Source organism: Aythya marila (assembly GCF_965140915.1).
Source record: "Aythya marila genome assembly, chromosome: 2".
In the NCBI taxonomy this organism is placed as follows: Eukaryota; Metazoa; Chordata; class Aves; order Anseriformes; family Anatidae; genus Aythya; species Aythya marila.
In genome coordinates, this window is record NC_139043.1 from 112,060,172 (window position 1) to 112,077,336 (window position 17,165).

Below are 17,165 nucleotides of genomic sequence, written 5' to 3' on the forward strand. Positions count from 1 at the left end.
CAACCTTGTCTAACAAGTGCAAAAATTATTTTGAATAAAACAAATTGGAGGAAACCCTAGAGCAAACCAAAATAATACATAGTTCTTCAAAGCAGCATTGATTGTGGATCAAAGGGAAAGGCCATCAAAACTTCCCAAGCCACAATGTTTCTGCATGTCTGAAAAAGAATTAACTGAGAACAAATGTGGAAATAATAGTAGGTCTGTGCTAACCCAACAACAAAGAAATCCTTAATACTGAAAAACAAAGTCATGTCAAATCGCCTATTTTCAGAGATACATGAAGCTCCTTTCGCAATGCTTTAAAATTTATTTATAGTAACAAGAGTGAAGACTTCCGATAAAAGCCAAAGGCATTATTATCATCAATAGTCTAACTGCACAGAAGTTACTCTTCTATTTTTTTTTGTTTGTTTGTTTCATTTGTGGTCTTCAAATATGAAGATGTAATGCAAAAATAGTTCCATACCACTGTATCTATTTCAACTACACTATCTTAGCAGAGCAGATGAAGCAACAACCAGCTTTTGGACAGCCAGCCCCAATAAACGGTAACATGCAAGCTAACAATTCCGGTGGGCTTTTGTTGCTTTTTCATGTTTTCCTTTTTTTTTCCTTCAACATCTGTTTCCTTAATTAATTAGCATAATTTTCTTAAAGTTTACAGGAGCAACAGAACAACTTGTAATTAAGAGCTGGATCCTGTCAGGAGACTAGCGCAAGAAATACAAGAATTAAGGAATGAATATTAGTCACCCAACATTCACACATCAGAATCATGAGTGCTCTATGGCACCATAAAACACACACAGCCATCAGTAACATAAGAAAACCTTTCTCTTCTCTAAATTTAGTTTTGAAAGAGAGCAAAAATACTGGAGAGGAGATGGGGCAGCCAACACATGAGTAACACAACAAATGTTGCTTTTCTCATCCTTGCTACTCTTCTCATTTTCTTCTGCTTTATTGTCAACTAGGGGTAGTAACTTAACTCAAGTGTGTTTCGAAACACCACTTACAGGAAAGAGAAGAGGGCAATAATAAAGACGAGCTATCCATTAAAAACAAAAACAAACAAAAAAAAACTTTTAAAATGTTATCATAAAATGTTACTATCACCTTTCACAGACATTCTGTGCTTCATGCATATGCTGAGCACTGCATTCATGAGGTGAGCAGCCCGAACTCATTTTGTTCAGGCTTTTTCTGCCCTCTAGATCACAAAAACCAAAGGGTTTTGCCTGGCAGTCAAAATCAATGATACAAGTTGAATCGCTGCCTGTTTAAGACTGCTAGCAGTTTCTATGTGGCACAGTATACTTGGACATATTTTCTTCTCAGTAATTTTCATTTTGATATTTCTTACACAGTATCTTATGGCATGAAATTGAGGCAGAATTCAATATTTCAGGACTTTGAGAATCACTTGAGAGTCCTAGTGAGCCTAAGAACAGCTGAAACTCACCATATACAAGTTTTTTTTTCAAGTGAATGGGATCGTTATAAATTGAACTTCTCAAGTGCTTAGCCTTTCTGTTCAGTTTTTGCAAGAGCCACATATGACCAGAAAACAACAGCTTCATCACATTGGGATCAACAAGAAGACAGAGGAGAAACTTCCTCCTTCCTTTAAAAATTTTCTTTTGTTCTTGTTAAGTGTTGTATCTTACTCTATCTGACACAAAAAGCAAAAAACTGGCATGGAGATAAAGTCCAGGTTGTGCACAAACATTGCTGTAGTCTTCTGAAAGTACCTGAGAGCTGACATACCAGGTCTAGAAAGGTTTGCCCTTTGGCAGGTTGCAAAGACAGGTTGCAATTTTGTCCATAAAAATGTGTGTTGTACAAAATGGGTTCTGTAACATGAACTGTTAGAGGTATGCCACCATTCCACTGATCCTGCACATGCGTTCATTTCTCAGGAATGCTTGTAAGCTGGGTTATGCCTTGCCCTGAGATAAGCAGACTTGCGCGAGGAAAAAAAGCAGCGTGCCGCACACAGAAAGATTCAACTCTCTGCAGGAGACTTCTTCCACGAAACGCAAGTCCCAGTACAGGACATTCCAACAGCTCCTGTTTTACCGCCTATGTCACAAACATGGTATGTACAGCAAGAGCTGAGTATAATGGGAGTCCTTTCCTGCTTCGGTTCTAAAAATTGAGGGAGTATCTTGAAAAAACACTGCATTGCAGGAACTTGAGTTTTCAAAGACCTTTTTAATCAAATACAAGAAATGGAAATGCAACACTGCCTGTCAGTGTGGAGCCGCACCACTTAGGCTTACACATTACAACGTATTTTAAGACTGTCATGTAATATATTTTTCTAAAGCACTTCTCTTTCTTTCATTGTGAACGTGGGAAATGGAGAGCTGTGTAATGATTTCAGGCTTGAGTCCAGTTTTTGTACTCCTTTTTATCCATGACAACTATTACATGGTGCATTATGAGTTTCAATATAGATTGAATAGAGACATGACCATATCCATTTCTTTCATAATTACTGTGAGAGAAATAGTAAGAGAGTGAATGAGGCAAAAGTGTAGCCACAGAAGGAAGATGATTTTATGACTAAGAAACAGGACTACTACCGAGACACTGTTGGTACTATAACTGCCTCTCCCACAGATTTCCTGTACAGCTTTGAGTAAGGTACTTAATCTTTCCGTGCCTCAACTCTGCATGGGTAAAGCAGAGGTCAAAATACTTAACTTCATAGGCATGTTGTAGGTATAGAAACATTTGTGTTTGGGAAGCTACTGGGTGTTGCTAATAATAGCTACATATGTGACTGAAACATAGGAGAAAAATGTATCTTAGCACAGACTTTGAGAGGTCTACAGAAAATAAAGTACAGCACCTCACAGCAAACAAAGAAAATTAAAAAATAAGCAGGTCTAGTGAGCAGGCTAGAACTACTCGGAAAACTAGCATACAAGTACATCATTCAAAGTCCACATTGTAACAGATGCACATGCACAACAGAGTGAAAAAGCAACATTACCTATCTTCTTTTATACCTTTTGAGCAGTTCACTTTGAAAGCCCAATACTGATGTAACGTAAGGGCTTTTGTGGAAAATTTAACACAAAAATTTCCATACGTTTGCTGTGTGAATTAATTCAACCTCTTGTTTCTAAAAATAATTCGGTACTATACAATTTTACAGCATATTGATCTAGGTAACTCATGAGTCGTTTTTCATGAGTGCGTATCAATCACTTCATTGTTTACTTGTCGTTGGAAAGAAATTGATTTAATCAAACCTTGCAGTAATACATTATTGATGCATCCCAAGAAAACGAAGTCATAATGAACCATCAGGGTCCTAACATAAAACACTGTAAGGAGTGGCAATTTCGGCTTCGATCTTTCACTGTGATTTGCAAACATATGCCACTATGTTAATAAAGCTCTGTACAAGACTGGCTGCTCTGCACCGTACTATGCGTCATTCACATAACAGACTTGGGACAAGTTCTCTGTAACACAGCAGACCCCAGGGAGACTAGACAAAACCACACTGTGGACCTTGTGCATCTCCACCACTTATATACAGCGATGTATCATTTTTACTGGATTTTTGCAAATCATGACCCTTCTGCGGGGAGCACTAGGTGGTATGACATCACGAAAATGAGAGACTTCGCCTTTCTCCTCGGCACTGGCTCAGCCTTTGTTCTCCAGGGGCTCTTAAACTTTCCACATATTGGACCACATGGGAATAGTAATTTTAATAAATACACATTAAAATTCTTTTATGTACATTCGTCAAACAAAAGACAGCTTACAGTGGCATCTGCTGCAGTCACTTGGAAGAGGGAAGCTAGGAAAGCAGTTGATGGATTTTATAGACTTTTGAATACATTCTGATAGTTTAAAGCTTTAAGAAACAAGCACTGTAGTAACACGCCCTGCCACCGTTATTTTGTCAAAGATGAGTGTTTTACTGCAGATAAACTTTTGTTACAATTACGAGAAATGGGAGAAGACAGTGGTGACGCTGTATCAGAACATCTTCACTAAAGCTGAGTTATTAGAAAATTCTGTAGGACGTACAACGAACCGTATCAGAATCTAGCACTGCCCAAGCGTATGAGAATACCTAGGTACAGCTTACAGAGACATCTATAGGTAGTGCCTGTCTAATACCTCATAATTATTTACATGAGAGAGCAAGGCTGAACTTCTACGTAGGAATTCACATACAGCAAGGTGAGAAACATTTTTACAAGAAATGTCTAGTTGTGAAGTACAACAGTAATAAGATATCAAAACACATTACCAGGAACAGATGCACCATTATCACAGACACTTTACTTAAGCAATTAAGTCCGTATCCGAGACAGATAACATATAAAGTTCATGTGGATACAAAAAGCAAAAAAGCAATATAGCCAGTAGCATAAATCCCTAGCTTTCTGATCTTTCCGTGCACCCAGTTGAAGCTGAGCCAGACGCAAGTTTGCAGGAGACACACACAGAAACGTGCACAACCACACATGCTGTACTGTGCATAGACTATTTGTTGTAAAATTCCTAGAACGGAGCGAACTCACACACACTCTGAAACCGAAAAACAACATAAACAATGTGGGCTATTACACTGAGCAAACAATAATACGGAATCATGAAAACAGATACAGTAGGGAAAAGGAGACTGTTTCCTAATGAAGTGGGAATAGACTAGGTCTCCAGAGCCACAGAGCCTTCAGAGAAGCGGGTCTGATTGCCCTGAATATTTCCCTGCTCAGCCGGGAAAGTAGAGAGGGTGAAGAGAAATCCCAGTAAGAGTTCTCTCTAACGTCCTTGCCCCTCACCCCAGTCCTCCTGTCCGCGCTAACAGGACGAAAAGGCAATTCCCGGATATTTCACTTTTCTCTGCGCTTTAACGGAGGGGTTTTCTTGGGATATCTGATGCGTGAACTCACCGAGACAGAAACAATCCCTGGATATTTACCCACACACACGCGTGCGCGCGGCAAGAGGAGAAAAGAGCAGGCATTTCCTCACACACACGCACCGGAGACGGGCCGCAGCTCTTTCTCCTCTCGGGCCGGGGACGGGAGGAGGCCAGCGGGCTGCCCGCGCCTCACGCGTGTCCGCGGCATGGGCGTCGCGGGCGGTGGCAGCCCCTCGACACCACGGCCCCACACGTGCAGCGCCTCCACCTCACGCTTCGTGCGGGGCTGCCCGGCCTCACACGTAACCCCACGCCCTCACACGTGCCCTCACACACCCAGATGTGCCCTCACACGTAACCCCACGCCCTCACACACCCACACGTGCCCTCACACCTAACTCCATGCCCTCACACACACCCACATGCCCTTACACACCCACATATACACACCTCACACACCCGACCTCACACTCACAGACACTCCCTCACACACGCGCGCGCTCCCCGTCCCGCCCTTGCACGCTCCCTCACACTCACGGACTCGCTCCCCGGCCCTCCTTGGCACACTCCCCTCACACACACACACACACACTCACACACACACACTCACACACTCCTCCTCCCTCCCCCCTTTACACACTCGCGCCCTCTCGCGCTCCCTCTCCCCAACGGCCCCAACGGCCGGCAACAAAGCGGCGGGCAGCGCGCGGGGCGGGACGCGCGCACGGGCACACGCAGGCTCACACTCACTCACTCACACTCACACACTCACACGCTCACGTTCACGCTCACACACACAACGCTGCCGCGGCACCTACCAGGCGGGCAGCCTCGGCCCAGGTGCGGTCCTTCTTCTTCCTCTTGTCTTTCATGTTTGCATCTCATTGAGGTGGTTCTGAGGGGAGGGGAGGGAGGGGGAGGGCGGGCCGGGGAGGGGTGTGTGTGTGTGTGTGAGTGTGAGTGTGTGTGTGTGTGTGTGTGTGTGAGTGTGCGTGTGCCGGGGGGGCCCGCAGGGGTTCCGCACGGACAATGATACGGTGACACCGAGCGCCGGAGCCCCCGGGGCGGGAGGGGCGGGGGCGGAGGAGGCGGGGGCGGAGGAGGGAGGGAGGGAGGGAGGGGGGGGAGGTTGAGGAGAGGAGGGGAAGGAGGGGAGGGTGGGGGGGGGGGAGCCGGGCGGGTTCGGCTCCGTTCGGCTCCGCTCGGGCGCGCTCGGCCCCGCTCGGCCCCGCCGGGCTCCCCGTGGCGGCGCTCAGCTGACAGCCCGCGGGGCGCCCCGCCACGCTCACAACAATGCGCTGTGACGTCACGGCGGGCAACGGCGCCCGCACCAAACATCCCCCCCCTCCTCCCCTCCTCACCCCCCCTCCCCTCCATACACACCACCCCCCCCTCCCCTCCCGCTCCCGAGCAGCGCGCCCGCCGCCAAGCCTCGCGAGAGCCCATGCCGAGGACTACAACTCCCGTGGTGCCCCGCGGCGGGCGGGGCGGGGCGGGGCGGCTCCCTGGGGACAGCAGGGGTCGGGGCGGCGCCCCCGGGTCCTACCGCCCGCCCGCGGTGCCCCCCGTCCCGCAGGCAGCCCCCTCCCCGGCACGGGGACCCCTCCCGCTGGCTCCTACCTGCCTGCCCGCGGCTGGAGGTGTCCCGTGGGAAGCGGGGCGGAGGCGCCGCGTCCCCCTGCGGACAAAGGCGGCCGCGGGGCTCGGTCCATGGGGCGGCCGGGGGACGCGTGTGTGTGTGTGCCCTCCGCCGGGCGGCGTGGGGCGGAGGTGCCCGCCGAGGGGGGAGGCTGCGGATTCAATCAGTGCCCCTTCCTGAGCCACAGGATGTGGCGGGGGGGGGGGGGCTTTCTCCACGATCTCTCCTCCCCTCCCCCGAATAGTGAAGTATTTTTGGAATACTACCGATTATTTATTTATTTATTTATTTATTTTTCAGGCTGAAACGAGTTGAGAATGATTCGGGCTTTGTCCAGTGCCTCCTTCGTCCCTCCCCAGCCGTGTGCCCTCTTGGTTTCCGTAACGTTAAAACTCGCACAGCTTACTGGAGAAATAAAAAAAATAATAATAATAATTAAAAATATCAGTCCCAACTAGCACAATGTTCACAGAATCACAGAATTTCTAGGTTGGAAGAGACCTCAAGATCATCGAGTCCAAGCTCTGACCTAACACTAACAGTCCCCACTAAACCATATCCCTAAGCTCTACGTCTAAACGTCTTTTTAAGGCTGTTTTATTTAGAAAAGGACAGGGGACAGCCCTAGGGGAAGCCAAAGCGACTCCCTGATGGCACTCCCTCCAGGAACACTCAGGTGGTGTGCAGGGTTCCAGCTGTTGACACATCCCCCTCATCCCCCTCATCCCCCTCATCTTTATATTGGAAATGGTACGTGGAACGTAATTCCTCACTGTGACGCCTCTCCAGATTTCATATTTCATTTTCACACTCAAAACCATTAACAAAACAAACTCTATTAAAGCACTTTCTTCTGAATTTTGGGTTGACGCCACACTGTGTTGACTCCACAATTGACCAGGGTATTTGATATTGCCTCAGAAGTGTTCTTGGGAAAAATGGTGTTGGAACTGGGAATTTTCAGGTTCAACGGAGCTAGGTAATGTGTAACAGCTATTAAAATCATCCAGTTGTAGAAACAGCTACATATTCCTTAACTTTGATATTTACTGAATATTTCATGTCACCTTAGAAACAGCTAGAAAGGAAATGCTCGCTATTAGGATAACTTCATTGTCTACGCTTTGTTTCATTGACTTTGCTTTCTACCTTTTATGTCTCTGTCCTACTTTTCTTCTTCCTTTTATATTTCCTTCCCTTCAGTAACTTCCTACTCCTTTATGATGACAAAAAGGAATCATTCACATCTCACCCCCATTCTAAAGACTAAATCTTTAGTTATTAACAACTTCCTTACAGCTGCCTTTGAAATGCCCTGATTGTTTTCAGCATTGAAACTGCATTAAAACTAAAAAATGCATAAGGAAGTTTATCAGTCTTTCTCATCGTAAGAGGCTGTTTTCAGACTAAAATAAATGTTTGCATTAGATTTCTGTCCGTTCACAATTAGATGACAACCTGGTTGCTTTTCAAGTTGCGTCACATCCCTAACATGAACTGAATTTCCATTACTCTGTTGAGCTGGAGAGCTTTGGTCCTGACACATTGGTGTTGGACAGAGGAGGACACTCCTTAGGTAAAGAGAAATTCAGGGATCCTCTATTTTTTATTTTTTTTTTTAATTTATGTGTTTGTGTGTTTAGTGGTGGTGGTTTGATTGGTTTGTACTATTTCCTGTTGCAGTCAGGATCACACTTTCATCTGGTATTTCTGCAGACATGTGGAATAGTCTTTACAGTATTACATCCTTTATACTTTACATTCAGCTACTGAAGAAATTGGACCGGTTTTTGTACTGCAATTGAATTCATCTGCTTAATTCCTACAAAGTTTGGGTGCTCTTAAGTTCCTTCTGTTGTTCAAATACAAATAATTGAAAATCATATACTATGTGTCCCTGACCTTGCTGGAGAAAGAAAGCCATTTATGCTGTTTACTGTATCAGAGCAGAGAGCTGGTGTGCATTCTGCATGCTTTCTCTCATGATAAAAAATAAAATGAATTCATGCTGCTGCAATGTCTGCAATAAATGTAGCTGAATCCTGTAAACACTGCCAGCGTACCTAGAAACCAAGGGAATCAACAGCATGGTACACGGCTGCTTTAAGGGAGTTGAAAATCACATGTAAGTCTTGAAGCACAGGGGAAAAGGGTCAAATTTAGCTTATGGAAGAAAGCATTTCCTATTGATTATAGACAGCATTTACTGCATGAATTGGACCTGACACTACAGTAGATTGTAACCATTGCTACTCTAACTGAATTGACAATAGCAAAATTGAGAATGAGAAGTGGTGAACTACATTCAAACTGCAACTGCTGGAGCTACAGCTAAAAGCTCAGCATGTGTAACACACATCTCAGAGCCATGATCTCGGGGAAGTGTGTCCATGTATGTGCGTGTGTGTGAGATGCACACACAAATGCAACTCTATGCAAATACTGCAGAAAGACGTTATATTAAAATCCATCATGAAATTATAGCTAAGCAATATTTATGTGAAGTTATAGTGCTAGATGTTACTGTGTTGAGTGTGTGGATAGAAGCAGTTATTTATTATGGATGCATTTGTGTCCAGTTACCTTTTCTTCTCTCAGAATAATGTCCACAGACTACTACAATAATGTTGGACACCAGCTTCTGAGTTTCAGTGCTCAGTGAATGCATTTCCCTGTAATGCTATAGAAGCTCGACACTTGACATATCTAGTGAAGCTACCTGAAGAACAACATTGTTCTTCTTGTTCCCTGCATAGAAAAATGACTTTTGATACATATCGCTGAATTCTTTATTGTGTACAGTAATATTCTTGCCAAGCAGAAATCTGTAAACTGCAGTAAATACGCAAATACATATTGGGTACAGTGCTTCAGTACAATCAAACATTGCTGCAATACAAATTCCAGTTTCAGCTGTTACAAAAGAAATAGTATCAACTATTACATGGAAATACCAGATGTGCAGAAGGGTTTATTCACAGCATGAAAATTCAATCTAATGTGCCACTATTACAATGGAAATTATATTCTCTACAATTGAATGAGAGATGCTGAGTCACAACATAATTAAAAAAATAGCCTGGAATGATACTAATGAAGACACTGCATTTTCTGAATTAATTTCAGCACAGTGGTAACAAAAAGCAAACCGGAGTATTTAGTTTTGTGTGGACTCAAGGAAGCCAAAAAAAGAGTCATTGTGATTGACAGTTATCTATTTACAGATACTGACACAGTATTTACAGAGTATGTTTTCTACTCTTGATTTAAAGCATGCATATTACCAAGCATTCAGAATGCATGAGTTTCACAGCATTTACTTAATGCACTTTTCTCTTTTATTCATATGCCGTACAGAATTGAATCAACATCCAGAGCTTTTCAAATATGTTCGTAATTCTTAATAACAAGCTTGGAATCTAGTATTATCTGGATAATGTTGCTGTATTTGGAAAGACTCCTGAAGCTCATGAAAGAAAGAAGAAAAAAAAACAAACCCTACAGGCTGTACTTCAACATGTCAATACAGGAGGGCTGAAGTTGAATTTTGCTAAATACTAAATTGGGTGCACAGAGTAGTCTTTTCTTGGGCACACCATCTCTCCATTGGGACTGAAAGAGGTCACAGAACACATAGGAGGGCTCACCTTTCTCTGGGGAAAAACAGAAAGAAAAAAAAGAAAAAAAAAAAAAAGAATTACAACCATATTTTTCAGGTCTAAAATCAAGATATACATTGTCTATTACTAACGACACAACGGTTGTAGAACCATTGTTGGTTGGAGAACTCCTCCTACTAAGAACAGTAAATTGTAAAACCTACAATTTAACTGGGACAAATTTTGTCAGAGCTAATTTTCTGCCAGTGAAAGCTTTGACTGTATTCAGCCAGTAGTTAGACTGCTCACTTCAGTGTTCACCACAATTGTCATTACTTTTGTCTCAGGCCAGAAACAGCCAACTGCTATAAGGGGAGGGCAATCTCTTTTATCTCATAGCCCCCAAGAGTTCAGATAAAGGCTTAGGTTCGTTTCTGTGGCATTGGAGCTGATCTAATAAACCCAACTGTTGCTAACTGGAGGTTGGCTTTACCATCCCAGCAGGTGCCTGGTGGTACCCCAGTGTGGACAGCCCATCAAGCTGTCACCTTCAAATTGAACTGCCTTCCAAGCAGCACATCCCTGGGACACACTGGCCAACACTTTTTCACACTGTGAATATGAGATCGCTTTTACCCAGATGCATGGAAACAACTTCTATGAGAAGTCCGTTGTATGTGAACCAGGAACAATTTACAAGGTATCATAACAGTGATAGAAAGAAAACATTTATTTGTGCATCCACTACAGAAAGGAAGAGAACTTGCCTCTGAGGCATCACACTCAAAGTGCGTACAGATCACACCTCCCTGGCAGTTCTGCTAATGACAGAAAGACTCAGAGGAGCAGGAACCGTCTGCAGATGGCTAGCAAGATTGCTTTCATTTTTATATAGCCAAATCAAAAACACAGCAGATGATAGTTTATCTCATCTGCTCTTTTTCAGATGCTTATCTAGTTGATTATATAGAAATTGTTGCATGGATTATAAATATGACTGCTGCAATTACAGGAGAAGAATTTAAAGCTGTTATCTTGAAGTGTATGATTTAACAGAAATTACATATCTTCCTGTCTAGGAGGTGATCCAGGAATCCTGAATGCATGGATGCTATTCTAATACCATGTTTTAGCCTACGGAATGAACTTCATGCACAGGACAGATAGGTAATAAAATGTCACATCAAGTTATTTGGAATTTTAAGGAATTATAAAGGTGTACCAGAAAAATTACAAGCAAAACTTATATATCATGCTAATGACAAGTCTCAGGGGATTGTCAGAACAAATCAAAAATGACAGGACAAATATTAATGGCCAGAATGATACGAAGGACTGCAGTGTCCTTAAAATTACTCACCAAAATGAAAGCAAGTGACTCATGCACTACCATACCATTACAACCTACTCTTTACTTTTTTTTTTCTCCTTGAACAAATAACATCAGAGTCCATTTGGGCAGTTACTCTGGCTATCTAGCAATCTGTCTGTGATAGACAACATCGTAAAGTGACCAAACACAGCATTTATATTGTGTGACATCTGCTGCTATAATCACTTTCTTTTCTGTTTTCAGCCAAGAACAAAAGCTGTAAGAATTAGTACCATTTAGCTTCTTACAATGTGGAATTTTTCCAAGAAGGAATATATAAAAGACTGACATTGAGTTACCTTAAAGCCAATGAAGAACTAGAACATTCAGTAAAAATTTGGAAGTCTTCATAGCTAACCTGGAAGGAAAAGCTTGGGATACCTTCTCAAAGAACTAATTACAAATTTAGAAGTAACATACTGTGTAATCACAGAAATTGCTTCCTAAACTAATGCCTGGAGAGCTACACATACTGAGTTAAACGTTGCTAGGTTGAAGATCCTAAACCCAACATAATAGCACAATCAGAGACAAAACAAGGAGTCCAACAGAAAGAAAAGTAGTAAAGTTTTCATTGTTGTACTATGGATCTGCAAGTCTGATTTGTCTTTGTAAGTGCAAAACCCTGGCAACCTATGAAAAGGGGAGTCAGTTTACGTCGTCTCAAGATGGCTGGGAGAAAAAGACTACATCTATAAGCTATCTTTTGGATAAGTACATACCTGCTTGCACCTGCTTGCCAAGGGCAACATAGAAATACTTTGAATTGTTTCCTTGTAAATGGTTTTTACCTTCTCTACATAACAAAGCAAATGACACCAGATAGTCTGGTCAGTCTTCTGCTAGTTGCAAATGAGTATCTGCACGCATCAGAAATTTTCAGATAACAATGAATAGCACAAATATAAAATGTTAGTTTATTAATGACACTAATTACTCAAAAAGGAGAAAAATATGGTAATGCAGTTTTGGTGATAAACAGCAGAGTGCATTTGTCAAATGCACCAGTGTGAAAAAATAAATAAATAAATAAATAAAAGTCTGGGGACATCTCTGTGTTTAGTCCAGATTCTTGCTGAATATATGGTGGGGTGGTTTTCTTCCCTTGTTGCTCCTTTATGGAAACACTTTGACTCTACCACATAATATATGATACATGTACTTTGATACAGGACCATATGCAGTTCTGATTTGGGTGTGTTATCATAGAATCATTAAGGTTGAAAAAGACCTCCAAGATCATTTAGTCCATTCATCCCCCCACCACCCATATCACCCATGTCCCCAAGCATAATGTCCAACCTTTCCTTAAACATCCCCAAGGATGGTGGTTCCACCACTTCCCTGAGCAATCTGTTCCAATGTCTGACTAATCTTTCTGAGAAGAAATGTCTCCAAATTTTCAACCTAAACCTCTCCTGGTGCAACTTGAGGCTATTCCTTCTAGTCCTGTTACTAGTCACCTGTGAGAAGAGGCTGACCCCCAGCTCCCCACACCTTCCTTTCAGGTAGTTGTAGAAAGCAATTATATAGAGTATGCAGAGAATATATAATATTTTGCTATTTTAGCTGTACTGAGTGCAGGAACAGTGAACATTTTTTCTTTTGAATTTAGCAGATTATTCTACATTGATTGCAAGATCCCCTACTCAGGCAAATACTTGCAAAATTAGTGCTCTTTTACATAATCACTTCTATTAGCTATTTAAGTCTAAAAAATTTAAAAGCCAAGTGAAAGCTGAATAAAATAATCCTTAAAATGACAACTTTTTATTAACAGTAAATCTATGTGTTGTTACTTGGGGCAGGGACTGATCTTTGGCAGTATGTTTGCAGTGCAGCTACCACATCAAACTGTGGGCTGTAGGCATCCCAACAATAACAACATGTACATTTAAGATAAAATTACACACATTTGTCTTATGTATATTGGACTTTAAAAACTGTTACAAATAATATGTTACAAAATTATATCACACGAGAAACCAGGAGCCTTAATTAAAAACAGGCTAGTCAGAACAATGAGGTTAAAAATCTTAATGTCAGAGTATTTGGTGTTGGATTTCTTCAGTCTTCCTTCTGTTTTGGGTTGTTTTGTTGCTGTTGCTGTTTTTTTGTTTTGGTTTTGCCTTTGTCCTCATCTACACTCTGATCTATCTCTCGGATAAACTTCTGCCCACACAAGGATATCCTAAATTCTATTACAGTGAGCCATCCATTTTCTACAGTCCAGCCCTCCCATGACAGATCACTTATACTCAGACCTTTAAGAAAATTAATATTTTAGATCACCTTTTACCTTCTGTAAGAATTTCCCATTATAGGTAAGAATTAAATCTTTCATTAATATTCTGTATATACAGTTCACAGTGCTTATTACAGGCTGCAAAAACAAATTAAAACATATTGTAATATTTAACATGGGACATGTCACAGTGCAGCTGGCATGTCCAACAATATTTCCAATGATATTTCAAAGTTTAAAGCAAGCCGAAGTATAAAACCCTTACTATTCCTAGACCTAAACATTCTTCAATTTAAAATGTGTTCATGAAGTTCATGAGACTAATCATGTTCAGGAAATGCTTAAACCATTAGTAGAACTAGGCTTCCAGCATGGCACAAGTTGGTACAGACATTGGAAAACATTTGGCTGGATTGCCAAGGGCACGTGGAGGAGATGCATGCCTGTGATGTTTGGATCTGCTTTTTCTTTATAAGCCATTAAAAAATGGAAAGAGAGTGTAGCACTTTTTTAGCATGCCTTGTAGATCTTGTAGTGAGATATGGGGATAATTAATAGAGATTTATTTTTGATTTTTTCAATCTCCATATATTTTTTAAAGCATCCTTTAAAAAATGTAAATTTATAAAGTTAATCCTGGCTTAAGAAAGTTATTTTTAGATAAACATTTAAGAATTGGACACACCTTCGGATGATTTTATATGTTCCTCTAGAAGAATAGCCATGTATGGATGTTCACTGTCAGAACTGCAACTTACCTACATAACTGCATTGGGTTTTATATGGCCATTGTGAAGTTTATGGATTGGAAACACCTCCACTAAATTATGACAATTTAGTGAAAGGCTAATTTGGAAAATTTAAGGATTTGCATGGCAGATGACTCCTCTTTTTAGAGCCTGAGGTTAGGGCAGGGACAGGAAGTAAAGGTTACAAGGCAGATTATAAGTGTGCAATTTGTAATAAAGGTTTGTGGACCGTGAGCTTTTTAGATCACTACATATAGATGGTTTTTAGGTTATATTCAACAATTATGAGGGGGGAATCCTGTCAGGAAGTTATTTTGGGAAATGAAAGAATCTAAAACACATTATTAACAGGAGAATATCACTTCTGATCAACTGCTTTTATAGCTGACCAGTTTGTTTCACTCAATTTGCATTTAAGAGAGTTATCTATATATTATCTATATATTAACATAGTTTTCTGCATTCATTCTGCTAGAATTTATGACATGGGAAAGAAAAAAGTTATGCACAAATACTGAAAATGGTTGCAAAAAATAATATGCTGCATGCACAACATGCCTTTATCAAGGCTAACCATCTATGTACATATGGGAAAAGTAAAGGGAAATTACTTCTTACACAAAAAGGAGCAAATGCCTTTCTCGATTTGATTTAAAGTATCTAAACTGGCTATTTATCAAAAATAAGGTAACTGGTACAAGGAGGGCATTATAAGCATTTTTTTTTCCTGAGCCTTAGACAATGTTCCATGTTAATAAGCACTAAGGAAAAAAAAAAAAAAAAAGTCATTTATACCAAACCATACATAAGGATATTTCAGATAGATAAATCTGTTACAGATCAGCAGCAAAAGGCACCCTGTAAAACTTCCTTAAACAAAACAGTGCATATGCTGCCTAAAGTCTTAGACAGAAGTTTGCCATTGAGCAAGGGACCAGCTCACAACCTATACATCATTTACATGGCATGCAGCATAGCAGTATACATTAGCTATTGTGCAATAGAATATGCTATAGCAAAAATACAAAGATGTGCTTTTAATCTACCACCTGATAGAGATTACTGCTCTTGTGCGGATGATCCAGCACTCCCTGAGCAGTCCAAGCATATACACTGCAGCTGCATCCAGTCCCAGGTGCGTGCAGCCTGTGATTAAAAGTGTCCTTGTGATTTCAAAGAAAAACTGTTCATTTAAAGTTTTCCAAATGAGGAGCAGTCTAAGGTTACTAACAAGTATGCGATGCCGTCCCTTTAATTAAATAACTCTTTTTAAGACAAGTTCTGTAAACATTTGCATGGAGGATTCATTTTATGCATTCATGAGGTGATCACGAGAAAAATTTCTCATGCTTGCAGGCCAAAAAAGGCCAAGATGCCTGAATTAGACTCACGGAGAAAAATACATTTATCCAAGGACACAACCCCCAAAGCTGTTTAAGATTTTCCCTGTCTGGAAATGCTCGAAGTCCCTGGGAGCCTGCCCTTTCTGCCGTCAGTTCCGTGTGTGCTTGCTACTACACAGCTTCTGTGCGCACCTTCCTTGAGTGTTCTTGCAGGGTGCCTAAAACTACCTTAAGGATAATAAGCAGAGTACAATGGTACCCCAGGTTGTGTTCAGGATTTATATCTACATTAATACAGTGAAAGAAAATGGTCTACCTGTAATTGAATCCTTTAAGAAATGCCTAGTACTCCATCTCTGCTTCTGTAAAAATAGGAAGGCATTGTTTTATTTACTTATGTTGTAGTTATATTTTGAAAAGAGTCAGTAAGCTAGCTAGAATACACAGCTTTTCTTTGATTAGATCAAGTTTCACTTAAAATTACTCTAGCTTTACTCTTGTGGTTACCCATATGTTATTAAAGCATTTTTTCTTTTGGCATTTCCTTTGTGGGGAAGAGATTGGAACAAGAGTTTCAAGTTCCAGAGTAAATGGAGGATGGTTATTCTGGTCTAAACAAGAAAAACTGTGGTTGCTGTAGTCAGGATTGCAAACCAGCTTTGGTTTAATAAATAAATAAATAAATAAATAAAAATCACGTCAGATCCCACTAGGCACAGAAGGATAGCATTCATATTGAGATGCTGCACCATCACAGAAATCCAATGCTCAGATCCTGGCTCTGAGCCCTCTTTGAACCCCTGGCAGTCTTATATATATATATATATATATATATATTTTTTTTTTCCACTAGCACAGTTCTCCAGACTACAGATATTAATATTTCATTTCTTCCTCCGTTTGTCTTCCTTGCTTATTCAAATTGAAAGCTTGTCAGAACAGGGACTGAAAATCTCTTGGTATGTATACATCATGAAATAAAGTGGAAACCTGATCTAGGTTTGGTCTCTCAGGCTATCACATGAAATAATTTATATATATATTTGTATATATATTAAAATAAATGGCAATTGTACGATATTTGAAAAATACAATTTTCCCAGTGTAAAATTATTACCTCATGCTTTTTTTTTTTTTTTTTTTTTTTTTTTTCCCCATACAGACATTTGGAGAAAACTGAATGTTGAAATGGGAATGGTCCACTGTGACACTGACTGAGGGGGAAAAATTGTCCTCTGGTGAATGAGTACAGCTTTCTGGATATTTTGCACAACTAGAAAATCACAAAGATGTGAACAAACAATAATATTATCAC

At 41.0% G+C, this 17,165-nt stretch overlaps 1 protein-coding gene across 1 annotated transcript in view; it reads right to left on the reverse strand.

The window, feature by feature from the left end:
• Positions 1-5,981, reverse strand: part of ASXL3 (ASXL transcriptional regulator 3) — a 128,905-nt gene extending 122,924 nt beyond the window's left edge. The window contains exon 1 of the mRNA XM_082753611.1: positions 5,722-5,981. Coding sequence (XP_082609737.1) covers positions 5,722-5,775 — 54 coding nt within the window. The 5' untranslated portion in view covers positions 5,776-5,981. The remainder of the gene's footprint in view (positions 1-5,721) is intronic.
• Positions 5,982-17,165: the final 11,184 nt, after the last annotated feature.